This window comes from Littorina saxatilis, linkage group LG4 (assembly GCF_037325665.1).
Source record: "Littorina saxatilis isolate snail1 linkage group LG4, US_GU_Lsax_2.0, whole genome shotgun sequence".
In the NCBI taxonomy this organism is placed as follows: domain Eukaryota; kingdom Metazoa; phylum Mollusca; class Gastropoda; order Littorinimorpha; family Littorinidae; genus Littorina; species Littorina saxatilis.
In genome coordinates, this window is record NC_090248.1 from 12,742,169 (window position 1) to 12,766,069 (window position 23,901).

The 23,901-nt window shown below is 45.2% G+C and overlaps 2 protein-coding genes across 6 annotated transcripts in view; one reads left to right on the forward strand and one right to left on the reverse strand.

Annotated features, from left to right (window-relative positions):
• Positions 1 to 21,375, forward strand: part of LOC138963980 (arrestin domain-containing protein 3-like) — a 26,686-nt gene extending 5,311 nt beyond the window's left edge. For both annotated transcript variants that reach the window (XM_070335838.1, XM_070335839.1), the window contains exons 3-6: positions 15,903 to 16,048; positions 17,337 to 17,486; positions 19,041 to 19,213; positions 20,106 to 21,375. In XM_070335838.1, coding sequence (XP_070191939.1) covers positions 15,903 to 16,048; positions 17,337 to 17,486; positions 19,041 to 19,213; positions 20,106 to 20,475 — 839 coding nt within the window. In that variant the 3' untranslated portion in view covers positions 20,476 to 21,375. The remainder of the gene's footprint in view (positions 1 to 15,902; positions 16,049 to 17,336; positions 17,487 to 19,040; positions 19,214 to 20,105) is intronic.
• A 433-nt stretch (positions 21,376 to 21,808) lies between these two features.
• LOC138963981 (coiled-coil domain-containing protein 66-like) overlaps positions 21,809 to 23,901 on the reverse strand; it is a 43,847-nt gene continuing 41,754 nt past the window's right edge. For all 4 annotated transcript variants that reach the window (XM_070335842.1, XM_070335841.1, XM_070335843.1 and 1 more), the window contains 2 exons: positions 23,096 to 23,128; positions 21,809 to 22,453 (listed from right to left, as the gene is read on the reverse strand). The gene's annotated coding sequence lies outside the window, so the exon portion shown is untranslated. The remainder of the gene's footprint in view (positions 22,454 to 23,095; positions 23,129 to 23,901) is intronic.

The window sequence follows — 23,901 nt, forward strand, 5'->3', positions numbered from 1 at the left end:
GGCAATATCTTGAAATGATTGTTGAAACTTCAGAGAACCCTTTGCTTAAAGTTCCAAAGATTGTTTTTGTTTTGGAGCTTTCCATTCTTTTCGATCATGAACAAGGAAATAGCTGAATGAGTATGACGCATTCTCTAAAGCTGTCCTGGGGTACAGAACGGATGTGATCACACACTTATCGCTCGCTTGAGTAATTCTTTAATCACACAAGAAGCTTTTGTGGTGTTTTGTTTTCTTGAAATAGTGACACGTTACCTGGCACACTTAAGCAGGTTTCATGCCCCCCCTCCCTACCCATTGGGAATACAGACCACTTGAACAAATCTGAGTATGTGGAGTTACGCCCTGGAGTCATACTCGCCGGAGGAAAAAGGGTGAGTTCTTGGCTTTGTGGCGCCAATAACAAGTCATTGATGACGAATTGAGTCATCTGTCAGTAAAACGTAAAAACGGAGGAAGGTCTCTTATTCATATTTGCTTCTTTGGCTACCATAACTGTCTCGTTGTATGCCTTTTTTTTTCTTCCAAGTATATACAACTATTGCAACAACAATAAAGAGCTAACAGGCAAGTGATATTTAATTTAGAAATGGAATACTCTTTAATTTAAAACAAAAGCACAACGAACAAGATGTTTTATATTATTTCGCTCCAAGTCAAAATTTAAGCAAAACATCTAAATAGTTTTAAATGCGCATTTAGTCCGCTGTCGCACGGAGGAATGTAGGATTACCAAAACCGGCAAAATCAAAACTGGGCAAAACTTGATTTAAAAGAACGCCCCCCCCCCCCCCCCCCCCCACCCTGTAGAATTTGCACTGCTAGATGCGTTGGCGGCATCCCATCCTGCCTCTCCCAACTTGCCGTATCCCAGTCTGCCTTACCCAATTTGCCGCATCCCAGCCTGCTGCTTTGTGTGTGTTAGTGCGTGTGTATTTGTGTTTGTGAGGCAGGGAAAGAGAGAGAGAGAAAGAGGAAGAGAGAGAGAGAGAGAGACAGGAGAGACAGAGAGAGAGAGAGAGAAAAGAGAGAGAGAAAGACAGAGAGAGAGGGGGAGAGAGAGAGAATGGGAGAGAGAGAGAAGGGGAGAGAGAGAGAAAGAGAGAGAGAGAGAGAAAGAGAGAGAGAGAAAGAGAGAGAGAGAGAGACACATACACATACACAGAGAAAGAGAGAGAGAGAGATGTCAACAAAATCAAGGAAAAGAAAAGCCTAACAAAGAATTTCAAGTGGCAGCCCAACTTTTCGACATGTTGCCAGGCCTTCCTCAGCGGCGTTTAATTCTGCGAGACGCCAATTCATGCATCAAGTACTAAGCAACACAATACCATAGTTAATTCTGTTACGAAACACAAAGCAAATATTTCAAAGATAAAATCTACAAGACTTGACTAAAATTAATGTAAAAAATCAACAACAAGAAGAAACAGAGGCGAAAACAGTATTTGACTTTCAATGTTTTTGCAGAGAACTTGTTTACGGCAATAGTGGAAACTAACATGTTTTATGAACGTGTTTATGTTTTGCAATCTTGTTTTCTGATTTATCCATCTATATATTTATTTACCTATTTTCACTTTACTTATTTAGTTCCGATCAAATGATCCGCTGCAAGAGCAGTTTGTAAATAAAATCAGCGATACAAAATGCCTCCGTTTCACTTAGATGGCGTATGGAAATAATTAATAACCTTATTTTATGATGGGTGACCTCATTGCAAATTGCTGACATTTAAAAAACGATATCAAAAATAGAGTTACTAGACGGAGCCCTTCGGGGCGTTTAGTCATGCTTGAGACGTATATTCACATGTTTTGATAGAGTATGTCCTTATCTGCGACCAAAAGACAAATTGTTGCTTCAACAGTGCTTTGAGCGGATCATTAAGTATTGCACTTTCGCGTCTAATAACGTACGGTGTCTAAGATTAAATACGGCGAAGTGGTCTGAGCCTACAATGTTTAAATGTTTTATTGCATAACTTCTAAAAACTAGTTCCATGGTCTCATCCCTCCCCCCATCTACCGCCCCCCCCTCATCCCCTATTTTTAAAAAGATCTTTTTTCTTTTCTTTTCTTGCTCCTCTTACAGTATCACAGTAAATGTTCCCAAATAGATCCTAGTTACCTAAGAGGACGTTAATCCCCAAAGTCAGCCAGTCAGTCAGTCATTAAAGGCAAAAGCGAGGTAACGCACAACTGGGTCCGACCAGTAAAGCCGTCGCTGCCTGTGTGACAACCACCATAAAAATCTACCACAGCGGGAAACTTTCAAGTTAAGTATTTTCAACCATCATGTGCCCGCATTCAACTTTACAATCAAAGGATGTCTGTTGAGATAATCGAATGGATCAAAACTTTGAAACCTGCGCGCATGTTCTAAGCCGACTAACACATAATTGTTAAGGACATCATAAAATGGTTCTCGGTGAAAACTTGACCGAGGGCCATTTTACGACGTCCTTGACTCGAGTGTGTGACGTATTCTCATATGGCTGCTTCTTGGGCAAGGTAAAGAACACCAATACTTCAATGCCGTTCTCGAGCTACGTTGACTTTTACAAAGGGTACAGCTGACACGGCTTACGTAATCTGGTTTCCTGGTCATTTGTGTGAAAAATCTGTCCGACAAAGAAAACTGCCCAACGAATATAGATAACTCGGTCGAAAAAAATACTACCAGCAAAATATCTAACCCCCCCCCCCCTCCCACCTCCGCAGAAGAAAGAGCACGGGGTTCAATACATGATGATAGTTATTAAACACAAAGCAGTTGTAGCTAGGCTCAAGGCAATCACAAGATAGGAAAGCTTTCGAGTCATCGACAATCATTCGGAGGTGTGTTTTGGAACAAATGTTGGAGAAAAGGGTAAATGTCGGCTTCTTTTACAGACACTATCTAGTCTTATGTTTCTTATTTGTTTGGTTTAAACAATGTTTTATTAAATCAAACATGGTACAACAATACAACGATAAACAATAGGGACACGAACTCAAGCGAACGCTTATATTACGCGCCCTACGTAGTTACAAATTAACAAAAATATGATGTTGGACAAACATTACTTATAAACTATGGAACTATCTAGGTAAACAGCATAGTTGAAGCAAACCAAAAAGAACAAGAGAAAGCTAGCAGGAGGAAGAGGGGGAGGGGGGAGGTGGGACGAAAGAATGGTAGGTACATATGAAAGATGAAGGTGGTTAGCGCATACAAAAAGAATATATACATAGTACATTGTAAACTGTAATCCAGTGGCAAAAAAGCAGTAGTTCGCTGAATATATAATTGAAAAATGTATATAGAATACATTTGTTTGACCCTCTTAGGATTATGGAGTTTTATGCACTGCCTTTTATAGTTAACTAAACTTTTGTATGAATTAGCCCATTGCACTTGGTGTAGGCCTTAAGCTTATTTAAATCGCTTGTCCAGTATTTAATTTAGTTCTCAATTTTTGTATGAACTCAAATGTTTAGTGTTCTTAGTATGTCTTGCTAAACTAAGTTCTATTTAATCAGAGTATGTTTGCGTGTGCTTATACTTAGTGATATTGTAAAGCGCATAGTGCTTTTCGTTATGCGCTATAGAAATCTCCTTAATAAATAAATAAATAAATAAATAAATAAATAAATAAATAAATAAACATTCAAAACTGTGTAAAATGGTCGAACTGAAGTTTTTGCACAACAAATATGACCATAACAATTATTTCTTAAACTTAAAGTACTGGACAAATTAACCCCTTCGTTGTGAAGTTACACACGCGCAATGTTGAGACAAATTCATCAAAGACATGAACGCAATCATCCATGGAAAACGCGCTGATCATGCCTGTAAGGGCTGTTTTAAAGTCACTGAATGTCTAATGTTGATTGAGGTACACCATGTATGGTAACACTTATCTCCCAATACCCCCTCGGACAGTTCTAGAACCCCTTGCAATGCTTAAAAGATAAACTCCATTTCCTCACTTCATTTTGGCAGTTCAAAACTGTCAAAAACATGATTTCACATTTTGGTCATGCTCGCAATAGTTATCTCCAATCGATGCTTCATAATATTCTGCATGTTTTAGTTCTGCAGTTGCTCATACATCTTTTTATAGACATCTGAAGACGTGTGCTGCTCACATACAGATCAGCATAAATCCATTTACTACTTAGATTGTTTAGTGTCTATATGTTATTTGCTTGTCTGTCTGTCTTGTGCGTACTCCTTCTCAAACATAAACAAACTCGGACATATTCAAAGATAGTCTACATAATTATGATCCAGAGACAGCCAGCATGCCTCTTCCTTGTTCTCCGACAAAAGAAAACTTCCTTGTGGCCTATTGTGTGTTTTCGCCGGTAGGTGTCAATTGGCAGGCCAGGCACTTAATCACGCTTGACTCCCCTCCGCTTAAGCGGCAATCGTTTAGCAAGCCCCGGTGTCTGCTTCAAGAAAACCCTTCACACCCAGATTAGTGAGGGAACATCGAATAGTGACATTTTTCGATGTGATTTTCGATTTCATAAACAACAATTTTGAAAAATGATATAAAAGAGATAAATATTTTGCAAATACCGTATCTGGGTGGTCTAAATCAGGTTTCTTGTCAAACGTAAAATGCAGTATAGAAAAAACCCGTTGTGTTGGAATTTAAGACTAAATCAATTTGGGTCTACTTGTAGAAACAGTGTTAATAAATGTTCAACAAATGCTGAAAGAAACAATTGGCAGCACCCTTGAAACGCTTGGCATGTATATTAAATGTTGAATGTATATTGGTTAAGAACAAAAGTAGGGCAATTTCGTTACTTTTGATTTGGACCCCTACCTCAATAGTTCTTTGAATGTTCGCCTTCTTTTATATTTACGGTACCGAGAAGCCTTCAACAGATGTATACATGTATAACTAATTCAATAAGTTTTTCGAAGCATCCTATTCTAAACTCTTACGTTAAATGTCTGACCTTTTTGTTTTTGTTTTTATTTGTTTCTGTTGGGTTTCAAACAACATTCTGTGAGATAACCTTTAAGGTCATCGCCGTAACAAGAACACTGTTCTTCCTTTTTAGGCTTTTATAGTCCATACAATATTTGCTGGCTTACACCCGTCAATTTTACGTGTATCAGTTCATGAAATATTTGCCGGCTTTTACCCATCTATGTTATCTTTCCCCGGTCAAGGAAATGATTGTTGAAACTTCAGAGAACCCTTTGCTTAAAGTTCCAAAGATTGTTTTTGTTTTGGAGCTTTCCATTCTTTTCGATCATGAACAAGGAAATAGCTGAATGAGTATGACGCATTCTCTAAAGCTGTCCTGGGGTACAGAACGGATGTGATCACACACTTATCGCTCGCTTGAGTAATTCTTTAATCACACAAGAAGCTTTTGTGGTGTTTTGTTTTCTTGAAATAGTGACACGTTACCTGGCACACTTAAGCAGGTTTCATGCCCCCCCTCCCTACCCATTGGGAATACAGACCACTTGAACAAATCTGAGTGTGTGGAGTTACGCCCTGGAGTCATACTCGCCGGAGGAAAAAGGGTGAGTTCTTGGCTTTGTGGCGCCAATAACAAGTCATTGATGACGAATTGAGTCATCTGTCAGTAAAACGTAAAAACGGAGGAAGGTCTCTTATTCATATTTGCTTCTTTGGCTACCATAACTGTCTCGTTGTATGCCTTTTTTTTCTTCCAAGTATATACAACTATTGCAACAACAATAAAGAGCTAACAGGCAAGTGATATTTAATTTAGAAATGGAATACTCTTTAATTTAAAACAAAAGCACAACGAACAAGATGTTTTAATTTATTTCGCTCCAAGTCAAAATTTAAGCAAAACATCTAAATAGTTTTAAATGCGCATTTAGTCCGCTGTCGCACGGAGGAATGTAGGATTACCAAAACCGGCAAAATCAAAACTGGGCAAAACTTGATTTAAAAGAACGTCCCCCCTCCCCCCCCCACCCTGTAGAATTTGCACTGCTAGATGCGTTGGCGGCATCCCATCCTGCCTCTCCCAACTTGCCGTATCCCAGTCTGCCTTACCCAATTTGCCGCATCCCAGCCTGCTGCTTTGTGTGTGTTAGTGCGTGTGTATTTGTGTTTGTGAGGCAGGGAAAGAGAGAGAGAGAGAGAGAGAGAAAGAGAGAGAGAGAGAGAGAGAGATAAAAGAGAGAGAGAGAGAAAAGACAGAGAGAGAAAGACAGAGAGAGAGAGAGAGGGGAGAGAGGGGGAGAGAGAGAGAGAGAGAGAAAGAGAAAGAGAGAGAGAGAAAGAGAGAGAGAGAGAGACACACACACACATACACAGAGAAAGAGAGAGAGAGAGATGTCAACAAAATCAAGGAAAAGAAAAGCCTAACAAAGAATTTCAAGTGGCAGCCCAACTTTTCGACCTGTTGCCAGGCCTTCCTCAGCGGCGTTTAATTCTGCGAGACGCCAATTCATGCATCAAGTACTAAGCAACACAATACCATAGTTAATTCTGTTACGAAACACAAAGCAAATATTTCAAAGATAAAATCTACAAGACTTGACTAAAATTAATGTAAAAAATCAACAACAAGAAGAAACAGAGGCGAAAACAGTATTTGACTTTCAATGTTTTTGCAGAGAACTTGTTTACGGCAATAGTGGAAACTAACATGTTTTATGAACGTGTTTATGTTTTGCAATCTTGTTTTCTGATTTATCCATCTATATATTTATTTACCTATTTTCACTTTACTTATTTAGTTCCGATCAAATGATCCGCTGCAAGAGCAGTTTGTAAATAAAATCAGCGATACAAAATGCCTCCGTTTCACTTAGATGGCGTATGGAAATAATTAATAACCTTATTTTATGATGGGTGACCTCATTGCAAATTGCTGACATTTAAAAAACGATATCAAAAATAGAGTTACTAGACGGAGCCCTTCGGGGCGTTTAGTCATGCTTGAGACGTATATTCACATGTTTTGATAGAGTATGTCCTTATCTGCGACCAAAAGACAAATTGTTGCTTCAACAGTGCTTTGAGCGGATCATTAAGTATTGCACTTTCGCGTCTAATAACGTACGGTGTCTAAGATTAAATACGGCGAAGTGGTCTGAGCCTACAATGTTTAAATGTTTTATTGCATAACTTCTAAAAACTAGTTCCATGGTCTCATCCCTCCCCCCATCTACCCCCCCTCCCCCTCATCCCCTATTTTTAAAAAAAATCTTTTTTCTTTTCTTTTCTTGCTCCTCTTACAGTATCACAGTAAATGTTCCCAAATAGATCCTAGTTACCTAAGAGGACGTTAATCCCCAAAGTCAGCCAGTCAGTCAGTCATTAAAGGCAAAAGCGAGGTAACGCACAACTGGATCCGACCAGTAAAGCCGTCGCTGCCTGTGTGACAACCACCATAAAAATCTACCACAGCGGGAAACTTTCAAGTTAAGTATTTTCAACCATCATGTGCCCGCATTCAACTTTACAATCAAAGGATGTCTGTTGAGATAATCGAATGGATCAAAACTTTGAAACCTGCGCGCATATTCTAAGCCGACTAACACATAATTGTTAAGGACATCATAAAATGGTTCTCGGTGAAAACTTGACCGAGGGCCATTTTACGACGTCCTTGACTCGAGTGTGCGCTGCTTCCTGGGCAAGGTAAAGAACACCGAAAATACTTCAATGCCGTTCTCGAGCTACGCTGACTTTTACAAAGGGTACAGCTGACACGGCTTACGTAATCTGGTTTCCTGGTCATTTGTGTGAAAAATCTGTCCGACAAAGAAGAAGAAGAAGAAGTGCGCGCAGAGAGAGAGAGAGAGAGAGAGAGAGAGAGAGAGATGAGAGAGAGAGAGAGAGAGAGAGAGAGAGAGAGAGAGAGAGACGAGACAGACAGACAGACAGACAGACAGACAGACAGACAGACAGACAGACAGACAGACAGACAGACAGACAGACAGACAGACAGACAGACTTTCCGCACTCGTTAAAATGTCAGTCGATACTGGAATGAATGTTGAAACATTGTAAACCTAAAAATAAAAAAATAATAATAATATTAAAATTAAACATTCATACGAGTTACTATCTGTGACAAGGACGCATAAGAAGTATAGCAACTAAATATTAATCCGCTTACCCATTGCTCCTCTTCGCACCTTGGCCTGTGTCGTCCTTTTCCTGAGTACTTGCACACAAGTTTTGCGTATGCATACTTCAGTTCGTCTGGAAAAGGCTGTTTTGAATTCTTGTTCGCAAGTTGAACAGCACGACTGTATTTGACCACGTACACCAAATCGTTCTTTCTGGAAAAGTCTGCCAGCCGTTCGGTAAGATCATTCCAACTTCTGAATGTTTTCCCCAACTGTCATTTGTGCCATTTCTCAGCGATTGATCAACGGTGTGGTTATTATGGATGTAGTAAGTGTCGAATTGTGAGAATGCACAGTTCTGTCCGCCAAGTGGTTTTAAACACTGCGCGTATTTGCACCAAGTAATAACGTGTCACATCAAAATAGTTCTTTACCTGTCAGATAGTTTAGCGCCAAAAACATGAACCAATGATAGCCCATGGATTAGTAAGTCATATGATGTTGGGGCGGGGCCAATGAACTAATGTCAACACAGTAAGTATCAACCAATGTTTGGCTCCGCCCCCACATCACGTGGACTGGGTGGCCGAGTGGTAACGCACTTGCGCTCGGAAGCGAGAGGTTGCGAGTTCGACCCTGGGTCAGGGCGTTAGCAATTTTCTCCCCCCTTTCCTAACCTAGGTGGTGGGTTCAAGTGCTAGTCTTTCGGATGAGACGAAAAACCGAGGTCCCTTCGTGTACACTACATTGGGGTGTGCACGTTAAAGATCCCACGATTGACAAAAGGGTCTTTCCTGGCAAAATTGTATAGGCATAGATAAAACAATGTCCACCAAAATACCCGTGTGACTTGGAATAATAGGCCGTGAAAAGTAGGATATGCGCCGAAATGGCTGCGATCTGCTGGTCGATGTGAATGCATGATGTATTGTGTAAAAAATTCCATCTCACACGGGCATAAATAGATCCCTGCGCCTTGAGTCCGAGTCTGGAGATACGCGCGCGATAGAAGACTTCATATATATAATCACGTGACCCATAAACCCATCGCCTGTAATTAGATCATACTATTACCGCTTCAGTTCTGAGACATCCTGCTTGCTGGCGCGCGCGCAGAGAAAAAAATTCCCTCTTTATCTTCACTTCTGATGCTCATCCTATTGTTGTTGGCACTCGGGTTTGTTTGTTTGTTTGCTTAACGCCCAGCCGACCACGAAGGGCCATATCAGGGCGGTGCTGCTTTTGACATATAACGTGCGCCACACACAAGACAGAAGTCGCAGCACAGGCTTCATGTCTCACCCAGTCACATTATTCTGACACCTGACCAACCAGTCCTAGCACTAATCCCATAATGCCAGACGCCAGGCGGAGCAGCCACTAGATTGCCAATTTTAAAGTCTTAGGTATGACCCGGCCGGGGTTCGAACCCACGACCTCCCGATCACGGGGCGGACGCCTTACCACGAGGATTGGGACTCGGGTAACAGGGAACGAAGGGCAGTGCCCCACCTAGTGATCGAGTGCCACAACCCAGACTTTTCCCTCAATATATATATATAGGTTTTAAACTCCTGCTTCCGGATTATACAAAACACATTAAAACATGTATTAAACAATGGCGACTGCACGTGAGAGGGAACAATAAAGAGACCAAAAAGCAATGTACTCACGTTAAAATGACGAACACGGAACGAATAACAGCGACGTTTCGACCTAAGGGTCTTCTTCAGGCACAAAAACACAAAAATACACACACAAAAAAGAAGAAGAAAGACGATAGAACAAATGAAGAGAAGAATAACTGACAAAACAACTGCACTGCACAAACCAACAAATGACCTCTCTCCCTCCCATTCTCCATACCTCTCTCTCACCCTCCCTCCTTTGTTCCCTCTCTCTCTCTCTCCCTTCCTCCGTACCTCTCTCCCTCCCTTTCTCGGTACCTCTCTCTCCCTCCCTTCCTCCGTACCTCTCCCTCTCCCTCCCTCTTTTGCTCCCTCTCTCTCCCTCCCTTCCTCCGTACCTCTCTCTCTCCCTCCCTCCTTTGCTCCCTCTCTCTCTCTCCATTTCTCCGTACCTCTCTCTCTCCCTCCCTGCCTCCGTACCTCTCTCTCTCCCTCCCTTCCTCCGTATCTCTCTCTCACTCCCTCCTTTGCTCCCTCTCTCTCTCTCTTCCTTCCTCCGTACCTTTCTCTCCCTCTCTCCTTTGCTCCCTCTCTCTCTCCCTTCCTCCGTACCCCTCTCCCTCCCTCCCTCCTTTGCTCCCACTTTCTCTCCCTTCGTCCATACCTATCTCTTTCCCTCCCTCCTGTGCTCCCTCTCTCTCCCTCCCTCCTTTGCTCCCTCTCTCTCTCTCCATTTCTCCGTACCTCTCTCTCTCCCTCCCTGCCTCCGTACCTCTCTCTCTCCCTCCCTTCCTCCGTATCTCTCTCTCACTCCCTCCTTTGCTCCCTCTCTCTCTCTCTTCCTTCCTCCGTACCTTTCTCTCCCTCTCTCCTTTGCTCCCTCTCTCTCTCCCTTCCTCCGTACCTCTTCCCCTCCCTCCCTCCTTTGCTCCCTCTCTCTCTCCCTTCGTCCATACCTATCTCTTTCCCTCCCTCCTGTGCTCCCTCTCTCTCCCTCCCTCCTTTGCTCCCTCTCTCTCTCTCCATTTCTCCGTACCTCTCTCTCTCCCTCCCTGCCTCCGTACCTCTCTCTCTCCCTCCCTTCCTCCGTATCTCTCTCTCACTCCCTCCTTTGCTCCCTCTCTCTCTCTCTTCCTTCCTCCGTACCTTTCTCTCCCTCTCTCCTTTGCTCCCTCTCTCTCTCCCTTCCTCCGTACCTCTTCCCCTCCCTCCCTCCTTTGCTCCCTCTCTCTCTCCCTTCGTCCATACCTATCTCTTTCCCTCCCTCCTGTGCTCCCTCTCTCTCCCTCCCTCCTTTGCTCCCTCTTTCTCCTTTCCTCCTTACCTCTCTATCTCCCTCCCTCCTTTGCTCCCTCTTTCTCCTTTCCTCCTTACCTCTCTATCTCCCTCCCTCCTTTGCTCCCTCTTTCTCCTTTCCTCCATACCTCTCTATCTCCCTCCCTCCTTTGCTCCCTCTCTCTCTCTCCCTTCCTCCGTACCTCTCTCTCTCCCTCCCTCCTTTGCTCCCTCTCTCTCCTTTCCTCCATACCTCTCTATCTCCCTCCCTCCTTTGCTCCCTCTCTCTCTCTCCCTTCCTCCGTACCTCTCTCTCTCCCTCCATCTTTGCCCCCCTCTCTCTCTCTCTCCCTTCCTCCATACCTCTCTCTCTCCCTCCCTCCTTTGCTCCCTCTCTCTCTCTCCCTTCCTCCGTACCTCTCTCTCTCCCTCCATCTTTGCCCCCTCTCTCTCTCTCTCCCTTCCTCCATACCCCTCTATCTCCCTCCCTCCTTTGCTCCCTCTCTCTCTCTCCCTTCCTCCGTACCTCTCTCTCTCCCTCCATCTTTGCCCCCTCTCTCTCTCTCTCCCTTCCTCCATACCTATCTCTTTCCCTCCCTCCTGTGCTCTCTCTCTCTCCCTCCCTCCTTTGCTCCCTCTCTCTCTCCCTTCGTCCATACCTATCTCTTTCCCTCCCTCCTGTGCTCCCTCTCTCTCCCTCCCTCCTTTGCTCCCTCTCTCTCTCCCTTCGTCCATACCTATCTCTTTCCCTCCCTCCTGTGCTCCCTCTCTCTCCCTCCCTCCTTTGCTCCCTCTCTCTCTCCCTTCGTCCATACCTATCTCTTTCCCTCCCTCCTGTGCTCCCTCTCTCTCCCTCCCTCCTTTGCTCCCTCTCTCTCTCCCTTCGTCCATACCTATCTCTTTCCCTCCCTCCTGTGCTCCCTCTCTCTCCCTCCCTCCTTTGCTCCCTCTCTCTCTCCCTTCGTCCATACCTATCTCTTTCCCTCCCTCCTGTGCTCCCTCTCTCTCCCTCCCTCCTTTGCTCCCTCTCTCTCTCCCTTCGTCCATACCTATCTCTTTCCCTCCCTCCTGTGCTCTCTCTCTCTCCCTCCCTCCTTTGCTCCCTCTCTCTCTCCCTTCGTCCATACCTATCTCTTTCCCTCCCTCCTTTGCCCCCTCTCTCTCCCTCCCTCCTTTGCTCCCTCTCTCTCTCTTCCTTCCTCCGTACCTTTCTCTCCCTCTCTCCTTTGCTCCCTCTCTCTCTCCCTTCTTCCGTACCCCTCTCCCTCCCTCCCTCCTTTGCTCCCTCTCTCTCTCCCTTCGTCCATACCTATCTCTTTCCCTCCCTCCTGTGCTCCCTCTTTCTCCTTTCCTCCATACCTCTCTATCTCCCTCCCTCCTTTGCTCCCTCTCTCTCTCTCCCTTCCTCCGTACCTCTCTCTCTCCCTCCATCTTTGCCCCCCTCTCTCTCTCTCTCCCTTCCTCCATACCTCTCTCTCTCCCTCCCTCCTTTGCTCCCTCTCTCTCTCTCCCTTCCTCCGTACCTCTCTCTCTCCCTCCATCTTTGCCCCCTCTCTCTCTCTCTCCCTTCCTCCATACCCCTCTATCTCCCTCCCTCCTTTGCTCCCTCTCTCTCTCTCCCTTCCTCCGTACCTCTCTCTCTCCCTCCATCTTTGCCCCCTCTCTCTCTCTCTCCCTTCCTCCATACCTCTCTCTCTCCCTCCCTCCTTTGCTCCCTCTATCTCTCTCTCACTCTCTTTCTCCGTACCTCTCTCTCTCACTCCCTTCATCCTTACCTCTCTCTCTCCCTCCCTTACTCTCTACCTCTCTCTCTCCCTCCCTTCCTCCGTACCTTTCTCTCTCCCTCCCTTCCTCCGTACCTCTCTCTCTCTCCCTCCCTCCTTTGCTCCCTCTCTCTCTCCCTCCCTTCCTCCGTACCTCTCTCCCTCCCTTTCTCCATACCTCTCTCTCACCCTCCCTCCTTTGCTCCCTCTCTCTCTCTCTCTCCCTTCCTCCGTACCTCTCTCCCTCCCTTTCTCCGTACCTCTCTCTCCCTCCCTTCCTCCCCCTCTCCCTCCCTCTTTTGCTCCCTCTCTCTCCCTCCCTTCCTCCGTACCTCTCTCTCTCCCTCCCTCCTTTGCTCCCTCTCTCTCTCTCCCTCCCTTTCTCCGTACCTCTCTCTCTCCCTCCCTTCCTCCGTACCTCTCTCTCTCCCTCCCTTCCTCCGTATCTCTCTCTCTCTCACTCCCTCCTTTGCTCCCTCTCTCTCTCTCTTCCTTCCTCCGTACCTTTCTCTCCCTCTCTCCTTTGCTCCCTCTCTCTCTCCCTTCCTCCGTACCCCTCTCCCTCCCTCCCTCCTTTTCTCCCTCTCTCTCTCCCTTCGTCCATACCTATCTCTTTCCCTCCCTCCTGTGCTCCCTCTCTCTCCCTCCCTCCTTTGCTCCCTCTCTCTCCTTTCCTCCATACCTCTCTATCTCCCTCCCTCCTTTGCTCCCTCTCTCTCTCTCCCTTCCTCCGTACCTCTCTCTCTCCCTCCATCTTTGCCCCCTATCTCTCTCTCTCCCTTCCTCCATACCTCTCTCTCTCTCCCTCCCTCCTTTGCTCCCTCTATCTCTCTCTCACTCTCTTTCTCCATACCTCTCTCTCTCTCTCCCTTCGTACGTACCTCTCTCTCTCCCTCCCTTACTCTCTACCTCTCTCTCTCCCTCCCTTCCTCCGTACCTTTCTCTCTCCCTCCCTTCCTCCGTACCTCTCTCTCTCTCCCTCCCTCCTTTGCTCCCTCTCTCTCTCCCTCCTTACCTCGCTCTCTCTCTCCCTCCCTCCTTTGCTTCCTCTCGATTTCTCCCTCCGTCCGTATCTCTCTCTCTCCCTCCCTCCTTTGCTCCCTCTCTTTCTCTCACCCTCCTTACCTTTCTCTCTCCCTCCCTCCTTTGCTCCCTCTGTCTCTCTCTCTCCCTCCCTACCTCTCTCTCTCACTCCCTCCTGTGCTCCCTCTCTCTCTCTCTCTCCCTTCCTCCGTACCTCTCTCTCTCCCTCCCTCCTTTGCTCCCTCTCTCTTTCTCCCTTCCTTCGTACCTCTCTCTCTCTCTCCCTCCCTCTTTTGCTCCCTCTCTCTCTCTCTCCCTTCCTCCGTTCCTCTCTCTCTCTCCCTCCCTCTTTTGCTCCCTCTCTCTTTCTCCCTTCCTCCGTACCTCTCTCTCTCCCTCCCTCTTTTGCTCCTCTCTCTCTCCCCCCTCCTTACCTATCTCTCTCCCTCCCTCCTTTGCTCTCTCTCTCTCTCTCTCCCTCCCTCCGTACCTCTCTCTCTTCCTCCCTCCTTTGCTCCCTCTCTCTCTCCCTCCCTCCTTACCTCTCTCTCTCCCTCCCTCCTTTGCTCCCTCTCTTTCTCTCACCCTCCTTACCTTTCTCTCTCCCTCCCTTCTTTGCTCCATCTCTCTCTCCCTCCCTCCTTACCTCTCTCTCTATCTGTCTCTCCTTTGCTCCCTCTCTCTCTCCCTCCCTCCGTACCTCTCTCTCTCCCTCCCTCCTTTGCTGCCTCTCTCTCCCTTCCTCCATACCTCTCTATCTCCCTCCCTCCTTTGCTCCCTCTCTCTCTCTCCCTTCCTCCGTACCTCTCTCTCTCCCTCCCTTCTTTGCCCCCTCTCTGTGTCTCCCTTCCGCCATACCTCTCTCTCTCCCTCCCTCCTTTGCTCCCTCTATCTCTCTCTCACTCTCTTTCTCCGTACCTCTCTCTCTCCCTCCCTTCATTCGTACCTCTCTCTCTCCCTCCCTTCATCCGTACCTCTCACTCTCCCTCCCTTCCTCCGTAGCTTTCTCTCTCCCTCCCTTCCTCCGTACCTCTCTCTCTCCCTCCCTCCTTTGCTCCCCCTACGCGGTTCATACTTTGCAATAAGTCAAGTCAAGTCAATATTTTATTTCAAAAAAACCCTAGGGTTACATGAATAAAATAAATAAAAATTGCAATAAACACGACAAAAAAGATGTAATAATGAGACACAACACTTCGAATTAACCTAAAATAAATCTCATAACAAAATAGTTGTAATCATTTTTTTTTTTTTACAGGAATGTATATGTTTCTGTGTTTGTTTTTGTTTTAATACAAAAAAAAACCCGTGATCAAATAATCAGAACTCTTTCAAAATACTCTTAATAAAACATATTAAGTGCAATAACTTTTGTTTTTTTTAATTCAAATAAATGTTTTACATTTGAATAGAAACTGAATTCTGATGAAAGCAGTTACTGTAAAGTCATTTGAAGTCACATGATGAAAATCACATGGTTTAGTTGAGCAGACCACAAAGTGCAGAGCTAAAATATGTGTATGAATCTGTGTGAAAATCCAGTCCGTTTGTCCACAGGGATGCTAGGAAGCAGTCAAATGGGGTCGCTCAATCTGCTCAAATCCAGTCAAATGGGGTCGCACGGGCCGACAAATGGGGACGTCCCCGTTTGTCGGAAGCGTCCCCATTTGACTGCTCTCCAGTGACAATCGTCCCCATTTGTCGGTAAAACCACCTACACACACACACACACACACACACACACACACACACACCTCTCTCTCTCTCTCTCTCTCTCTCTCTCTCTCTCTCTCTCTCTCTCCCTCTCTCTCTCTCTCTCTCTCCCCCTCTCTCTCTCTCTCTCTCTCTCTCTCTCTCTCTCTCCAACCCTCTTTCTCCCGCTCTCCCTCTCTCTCTCTCTCTCTCTCTCTCTCTCTCTCTCTCTCTCTCTCTCTCTCTCTCTCTCCAACCCTCTTTCTCCCGCTCTCCCTGTCTCTCTCCCTCCCACTCCCCCCCCCCCACCCCATCTCCTTCTCCTTCCACTATCAATCTTTCTCTCTTGTCTCCACCTTCAACACAGAAAAATCATAACCCATCCACGTACCAGCCTGTCGCAAAAACATATTCAAAAACCCCGCAGTGACCGTATAATGTATTTCAGGCTCCAAGATTCTGCTTGACGCAGGCGTGGACGACTCAGTGGAGCTGCAAAGAGGGATTCATGAGTTTACCTTCGAGTACCAGCTACCATCAAACTTACCATCTACCTTCTCTGGAGTCTACGGTAGTGTCACTTACGTTGCAAAGGTATGTTGTGTTTTTTTTCTTTCCTCCTTTTTGGGGGTAAAGTACGATTGTTGGACAAGGAGAAAAAACAAGCCCTAACTCATTCCGGACGGACTCAGGGGTAACTCGTGTTATAATCATGGTCAACAAAAAGCCTGTTTCAATCTTTTCCATCTCCCCAAATAAAAGCATCTTTCTAAGACTCAAATCAAGATATGCCCGTGTAAACATCTAACATTGCTGTTTGTGGCCACAAAGATTCAACAATGTCCATCAATCTTCTCAGTTTATTTCCCCACCCTGCGACGTTTGGTTACTTGGTCGGTCACTAAAACTGTTGTCGGTAAAAGTGATAAAGATGTGGTTAGCCAGTTTCCAGACGGGTATCCCTTTACAACAATGAACCTTAGGCGTCACAAAATGCGCTCACACCTCCTCGACAAATTAAACAATTCGAATGAATCAAACATTCAGTGATAATTAAGGTTATAATTATGTGTAAGTTAAAACCTGTCAAGCAAAATATCGTACAGCAGTTTGGACAGATTGCGGACTTCGTATCAGATATTTCCAGATGTTAATCAATAAATTAGAGAAAATAGCTGTTTATTACAAATAATGCGATCCCTGAAATGTGATACTTGATTTTATCCTACATACGTGAGAGAGACACCCGTGAGATAATAATCGTTCAAATCCCACGTGTGTATATCATGTAAATGAGGTCATGTCAAGCAAGTCTGGCAGGGACCTGTTTTTTCCACTGCTTATGATGCCAAAGTCACCGAGACAAACGTCATTATAGAAACAAAAATTGCGCTCGCTAATTACCCTCGATGAATCTTTAGAACTAACACGTCACGCCACACTTTCAGAGTGACGTTTCTTTGCTTTGACGTAATAGATTGCATGAGGCTTTTGAAGAGATCGAGGTTCCAAAAACAAGCGTCTTCAATTTAGCTGCCTCGACTGCAAGAAATTTTCAGCAAAATACACGTAAGTACAGTATGTAGGATAAACAGAATACTACATGGCTTGCTGTGTCGTACCAGATTTACACTCGTTGCTTTTTCAAATAGTGAACAGCTCGCTTTCGCTCGCAGTTCAATATTTAAAAAAACCAACTCGTGTAAATCTGGTACGACACAGCAAGCCATACATGTAGTATTCTCTATTTATTTGACACCGCGCGGGCCTCTTGACACCATCTTGGGGGAAAAAATCCTTTTTTTCTGGCATGGGTCTGCATACATTGTACTTGTTATTTGTAGCTTGTCCTAGAAAATAACAAATGTTTTACAATTTGCAGTGTGTCTTGCACCCAGAAGACGACCACAGCACGACAATGACCAGCGAACCCTTCATGGTGCTCAGACGTCCCCCCTTGCCCCCCGAGACGTACGCTGACCAGGAGATGAAGGCCAGCAAGTTCTTCCTCGGCTTCTTGACCGCTGGACAGGTACATTTGCACCGCGGAAAAAGTAGGTTGGGAATTTTGACGGGAGTAGAGGGTGGGGGTGGAGGATGAGATAACTTAAACTGGATACGATGGCGAGTTGCGATGCTTGGGTAAAATGAGTTGAGACAGGATGGGATCTGGGCTGGGGCTCACGGAAGCATAACTGAGTGCAAACCGCAGGGTCTGATTGGCTGGAATCGAAACACATTTCAATTTCAACCAGTCCGATTCCGCGGCTGCATACAACTCATTTTGATGGCACCCAGTTTCGCTTCGTGCACCTCGGTCCTGAACTCGATGGGATGCTGTGAAGCAAGTTAGGGTAAGTTAAGGTGGAGATTAAGCCAATTAATACCTACGAAAGTTACATTTTTCAATTGCTTCGTGCGTCTTTGTTTCTTGACCAGTACTCTTGATTTTGGTACCGTTGTGTTCCTAAGACTCTGCAATTTCCTTTGACATAAGGCTCACTGCAGGGCCGGACCAGTAGCGGGGGTCCGGGGGTCCGGGGGCCGCAGAAGGCCCCCTGTGGGGTCGAGGGGCGAAGCCCCCGTGGGGGTATGGGGGCAAAGCCCCCAGAAGCTGAAGAAATTTTAACATTTATACATGAAAAATTATCCTATTCTTGCACAAAAAAGTCATTTAAATAATGAAATAGCACCACCAGAAATTTACCCCATCTCTCTCTCTCTCTCTCTCTCTCTCTCTCTCTCTCTCTCTCTCTCTCTCTCTTCTCTCTCTCTCTCTCTCTCTCTCTCTCTCTCTTTTTTGTGGCTGGGCCGGTGGGGGGGGGGGGGCTAAAGCCCCCAAAGCCCCCCCCTCTCGTTCGGCCCTGCACTGTGTATAACTGGATCAAACACGTGATAACCGCTAATGAATAAAGTAATTAGTTTTTACCGATTAAGGTACATACAGCGACTAATTGGAAGTAGATATCGACAAAATATTAATTATGGCGGCCATTTGCATTTCATATTTTCCTAAATATGTGCATCCTCTTGCAAATAATTAAAACCAAACATATGTAGACGAGTACATAAGGATGAAGACCAACTGTTGCGGTGATACTATCCTCACTGCCAGGTTCCAATTAGTCGCTGTATGTACCTTAATCGGAAAAAACTAATTACTTTATTCATTAGCGGTTATCACGTGTTTGATCCAGTTATACACAGTGAGCCTGATGTCAAAGGACAGTGCAGAGTCTTAGGAACACAACGGTACCAAAATCAAGAGTACTGGTCAAGAAACAAAGATGCACAAAGCAATTGAAAAATGTGACTTTCGTAGGTATTAATTGGCTTAATCTCCACCTTAAGGGGAAGGTATCATTTTGTAAGATAAGCGTGGCGAAGGGGGAAAGATGTTTTTATGTCCGAAATTGGTTCATTTCAGTCACATTCATATTTTTCCTTTTTGTATTATTAGCTATGTTTTATCTTTCTCAAATCCGCACGGAAGAGTGGAAAATAAGTCTAGCCGAATCGTATCTGACGTCTGTGTAGTATTCATCGTCAACCGCAGTTCACTTCACTTTCCCCTGCCTCTTCCCAGGTCAAGCTGCAATGCCGAATCAGCCGCAGCGCCGCCATTCCAGGGGAGATAATCTACGTGAACGCGGAGGTGGCCAACTGGAGCCCGAAAGGCATCAACCTCATCCAAGGTGCCGTCATTCTGGAGAGCACATACTACGCACAGAACGCTAAGGACAAGAAGATCGCCTTCAGGTACAGTGGAACACCATTTCAAGACCTCAAAAATGCCGAAAATAGTTAGGTCTTAAAAACTGAGGAGGGCGTCTTAAAATAGAGGTCAATTTACAGAGGTTATGAACAGTAAATCTGAAGAAAAAACCCTGTAAGTTTTATATTGGGTGAGTGGTGGTGGGGGGGGGGTATCTTTAAAGGGGGTTCCATTGTGCTATAAAAATCATAGACAGTGGTACCTGCAAAGGGCCAGCCATAAATGTCCCTACATTTCAGGTGGCCTTTCATAACAGATATACCGTTAGTAGAAATAAGAGACCTAGCTACCATCGGAGGGGATTCACATCACAGGTAGCGTACTGTAGTCGGTAAGAAAAATGAAAGGGAGAGGAGTCTAAAATGGGGGGGGGGGGGTCTTAAAAGGGGGGTTCCACTTTTCACTATATTCAGCAACAGATAACCATATTTTGGAGAAGACTTAGAGTCCTCTCATTGATTTCATGCTCAGGGAAACCTCAGTCGCCGACAACATAGCCGTTGTGTGGCAGTTAACTCAGGGGAGGCGATCATGCACAGGAACACAAACATGCTGTACTCTTGATAGCTCATGGGTACCGTACACACAACATCAATGTGTGCTCCTGGTACCTCAAGGGTACTGTAATTGAAACCGCGTTTGTGTTCCCATTGGCTCAGTGGTGCAGCACGCGGTACTGTTTGAGCTCCTGGTAGCTCAGGGGTACTTGACATACCACCACATGTGCCACAAGGGCCTCACATCCGTGTGGGCACCCCCCGAGCTATTGAGGATACATCTCTTTATTTGGAGGTCCTTTCGATTCATTAATAATATAATTGTATATTATATATATGCTAGCGTTTCAGAGTCCTCTCGTTCTGTTAACTCTTGCAGGCAGATTCTCAACAAGCGTATCGACGTCTTCGACGTGAAGAACCTGCGAGGGCGACGTTGGCGCAACGTCCAGATGGCCATCCCCCCGTACCTGCCGGACTCCGAACTGATGAACTGCGCCATCATGGACGTCAAGTACCTCTTCGAGTTCCGCGCCCAGATCCAAGGCGCAGACGACATCTTCATCCACATGCCGCTGTACGTGGGAGGTCAGCCTGTGGGCTACGGGGACGTTGCAGGCCAAGGGCCCAAGAACATCGACCTGGACGCCTTCTCCGGCACGTTCACCAACAACGAGTTGCCGTGGTACCGAGGGGGCGGTGGTGTGCTGACGGAGAGTGTGGATGGGGACATGTTTGACGTCAGGTGACTGCTGTGAGAGTTGGGTTTTGGTGACGATGAGGGACTGGGTTGGCTGTTTGTTTCAATGTCGGTGTTGTTGTTGTTGTTGTTGTTGTTGTTGTTGTTGTTGTGTTGTTGTTTGTTTGTTTTTCCCCTATTCATTTTTTTCTCTCAACTTTTGGTGGAATTACCAGAATTTGGTAAAATTGTAAAAAACGTGACATATGGACACACACGACGGCAAAGATAATGGCAGTGACTGAGAATGGGAACATTTCTGCGTGCGTGTGTATGTGAGAGTGTGTGTTTGTGTGTGTGTGTGTGTGTGTGTGTGTGTGTGTGTGTAGGCTATGTGTGTTTGCGTGCATAAAGTGATATATGTGTGGGGGGGAGGGGGGTTCGTGCATGCGTGCGTTGTGATGTTCGGGGCTTTTCAGCTCTTGGTTATTTTCGCTTATTCACATGTAGGCCTACAGTTAATATGAGTTATGATGCTTAAATTTCTGGAAGAACCTCAATGGGTTAGTGAGGCTGCATAGCTTTTTATAGCTCTACTGGAGGGATGAAAACATTGTTACCACATTAGAAAATGAATCACACCATATCCGCGTGCTCGTAAAAAAAAAAATGTATATCATTCTTGAAAACTTAAACACAGGATATATGTACAGTCATTTGTATTTCCCTTTAGAATACATGTTTTGGTAAAAGCTGATGTAGGGTCTGGGATTGAAGTGACTATGATTGACTGAATAAGCTTCCCCATCGTTTGGTATACCGTCTCTTTTGTATATCTAAAAGCCTTTATTGTTATGTTTAATTTTTTTTACAACGTTTGGCGAAGGAAACGGAGGTGCTCCCTAAGTAAAATGTGTATATATATATATGATGATGTAAAGCATAATAAAACAATTATACCTTGCATGTATAGCTGGCGGTACGTGTTTGTGTTCTGGTTCTGATTGGTCAATTGGTTGGTTGTTTTGGGCTTTGCTGATTGGTTGGCTGGTGTCTTTGATTTCAAGGTACCGTCTTTTCAACATGTGCGATCATTTTCACCGCAACAGATCTGGGTAGGCTTTCACGTGGATGCTGTCCCTTGCACACAATTATTCCAATCATGAATAGCTTACCGCCCCCCCTCCCCCAACTCTCTCTCTCTCTCTCTCTCTCTCTCTCTCTCTCTCTCTCTCTCTCTCTCTCTCTCTCTCTCTCTCTCTCTCTCAGTCTCTCTGTCTGGCTCGCGCTCGCTCGGTGTGTAGCAATGTGTGTGTGTGTGTGTGTGTGTGTGTGTGTGTGTGTGTGTGTGTGTGTGTGTGTGTGTGTCCGCATTTAACAACAAACCAGAATACAAAGACAACTTTCGTCTTGTATGCTATTTTTAATGAGTGGGTTGCTACAACAAATTAAGCATGAAACCTTTCGAGAGAATGAGAGAACAGATCTCTCAAGATAACGAGAAAAAAACTGTTAAAAATCGTTCAATCGTAATGGAGGAGGGGAGGCGACTTCAAACCAACTAAAGTTCGGGGAATATGGTTGAAAATCTGACAAGTGAACGGCACTTGAGATTAGCGAAACAGTAGAATAACCTTGGCTCAATGCTGATCTAGCTGAGGGAGGCACCACTCTCCACCCCACCCTCATACTACGTACTACACCCTACTACCAGTCAGACACTCAGAGCGCTAGCTACCCTCCGTAACCACCAGGCAGGCCAGGCAAGCCACCACCCCCCGGGCGACAGGGAGGGGCGGGGGTACCGGGGGGTCCCACAGGCTGAGCCAGGTGAGCGTTCCTCTGCCACTGGGCGTACAGATCCTCCCCGTAGTGTTGCCGACATCGGGTGGCGTCGTGGTCGAGGTCGTTGATGTGACAGCGGCCGGTGTCGTCTACCCAGGGTGGGCAGGGCGACCTGCTTCTGGGGTAGGGGCTGAAGGGTGGGCCCCCGTAGGATGGGGGACGCTCCTGGCCGGGTGGGCAAGGCATGCTTGGCATAGACGCGACTGGAACCGAAGAACCATTTTATATGATAATAATTATATTTATTTTAACAGTGATCATGCCAGGTGTTTTGCAAACAGACGTTACCTTTAAAAGCAAGAAGAATTTTAGTAGTGATCGTGCGAGATCTTGTAAAATTAAGAATGAGAGCGCCGCTAAACATGAAGAAAATTCACTCAAACGCTTAAAAATTTCAAATTGAAAATTAAAAATATGATTACGTCAAAGGCGGAACATGGAAAAGACTCAACAAATAAAGGTTATAGATCTGAGGCCAGGAGGAGGGGGCGGTTGGGTAGATTACTTTAGCCTTTGCAAGTAAATAACTGCACACGTATCTATCACTTTTCTTGTTCAACACACACACACACACACACACGCACGTACGCACTCACGCACACACACACACACGCACACACTCACACACACACACACACACACACACACACACACACACACTCTCTCTCTCTCTCCATCCTTCTGTAATAAAGTTTAATCAATCAATCAATCAATCTCTCTGTCTCTGTCTCTCTTTCACTCTCTCACTTTCTCTCTCTCTCTGTCTCTCTTTCTCTCTCTCTCTCAGTCTCTCTCTATCTCTCCCACTCACTCTTACACACATTCACATTGATTGTAATACTCACTTCCAACCGACATGGTCCACGACCGTGGACAGTCTGAAGATAAAAATAAATATTGAAGTAAATAAAGTTAGATGAATTAGGTCTAATTGATACAAGTATAAAAGTTCTATGCAAGGTAATAACCGTACCGCCATACGTTGCAAGAATAACTTCCAAGAACAGCACCAGCTCAACCACCAAGAACAACAACAATAATACAAAACACCAAGAACAACAACAATAATACAAAACACCAAGAACAACAACAATAATACAAAACACCAAGAACAACAACAATAATACAAAACACCAAGAACAACAACAATAATACAAAACACCAAGAACAACAACAATAATACAAAACACCAAGAACAACAACAATAATACAAAACACCAAGAACAACAACAATAATACAAAACACCAAGAACAACAACAATAATACAAAACACCAACGACAACGCTGCTCACTAAAAATCACTGAACAACTAGGGGAAGGGCTCCTAATATGGACCGGCTCCTAATATGGACCACCTCCTGTTCTGACAAACTAACGGCGCTAGAGCGCTAAAAAAAAGTTTTATTCGCTGTATTCACCCTCTCTGGATAACTTGCACATGTCAAACCAGTTGCAGAAACAAAAAGTAGTCTCAAAACCGTTAGGCTTGTTCTCTTTTTTTCACTTGTAGCAGCGTTCACTCTAAATTTGCCGCCTAAAACGGACTCGTTTCTGTCCACAGCCAAAGGTTTTATCACACAAAAATTGCTATATATGACAGTTAAGCCCGTATTTGTTACATTTTAGCAGTGTTGACCCCGAGTTTCCACT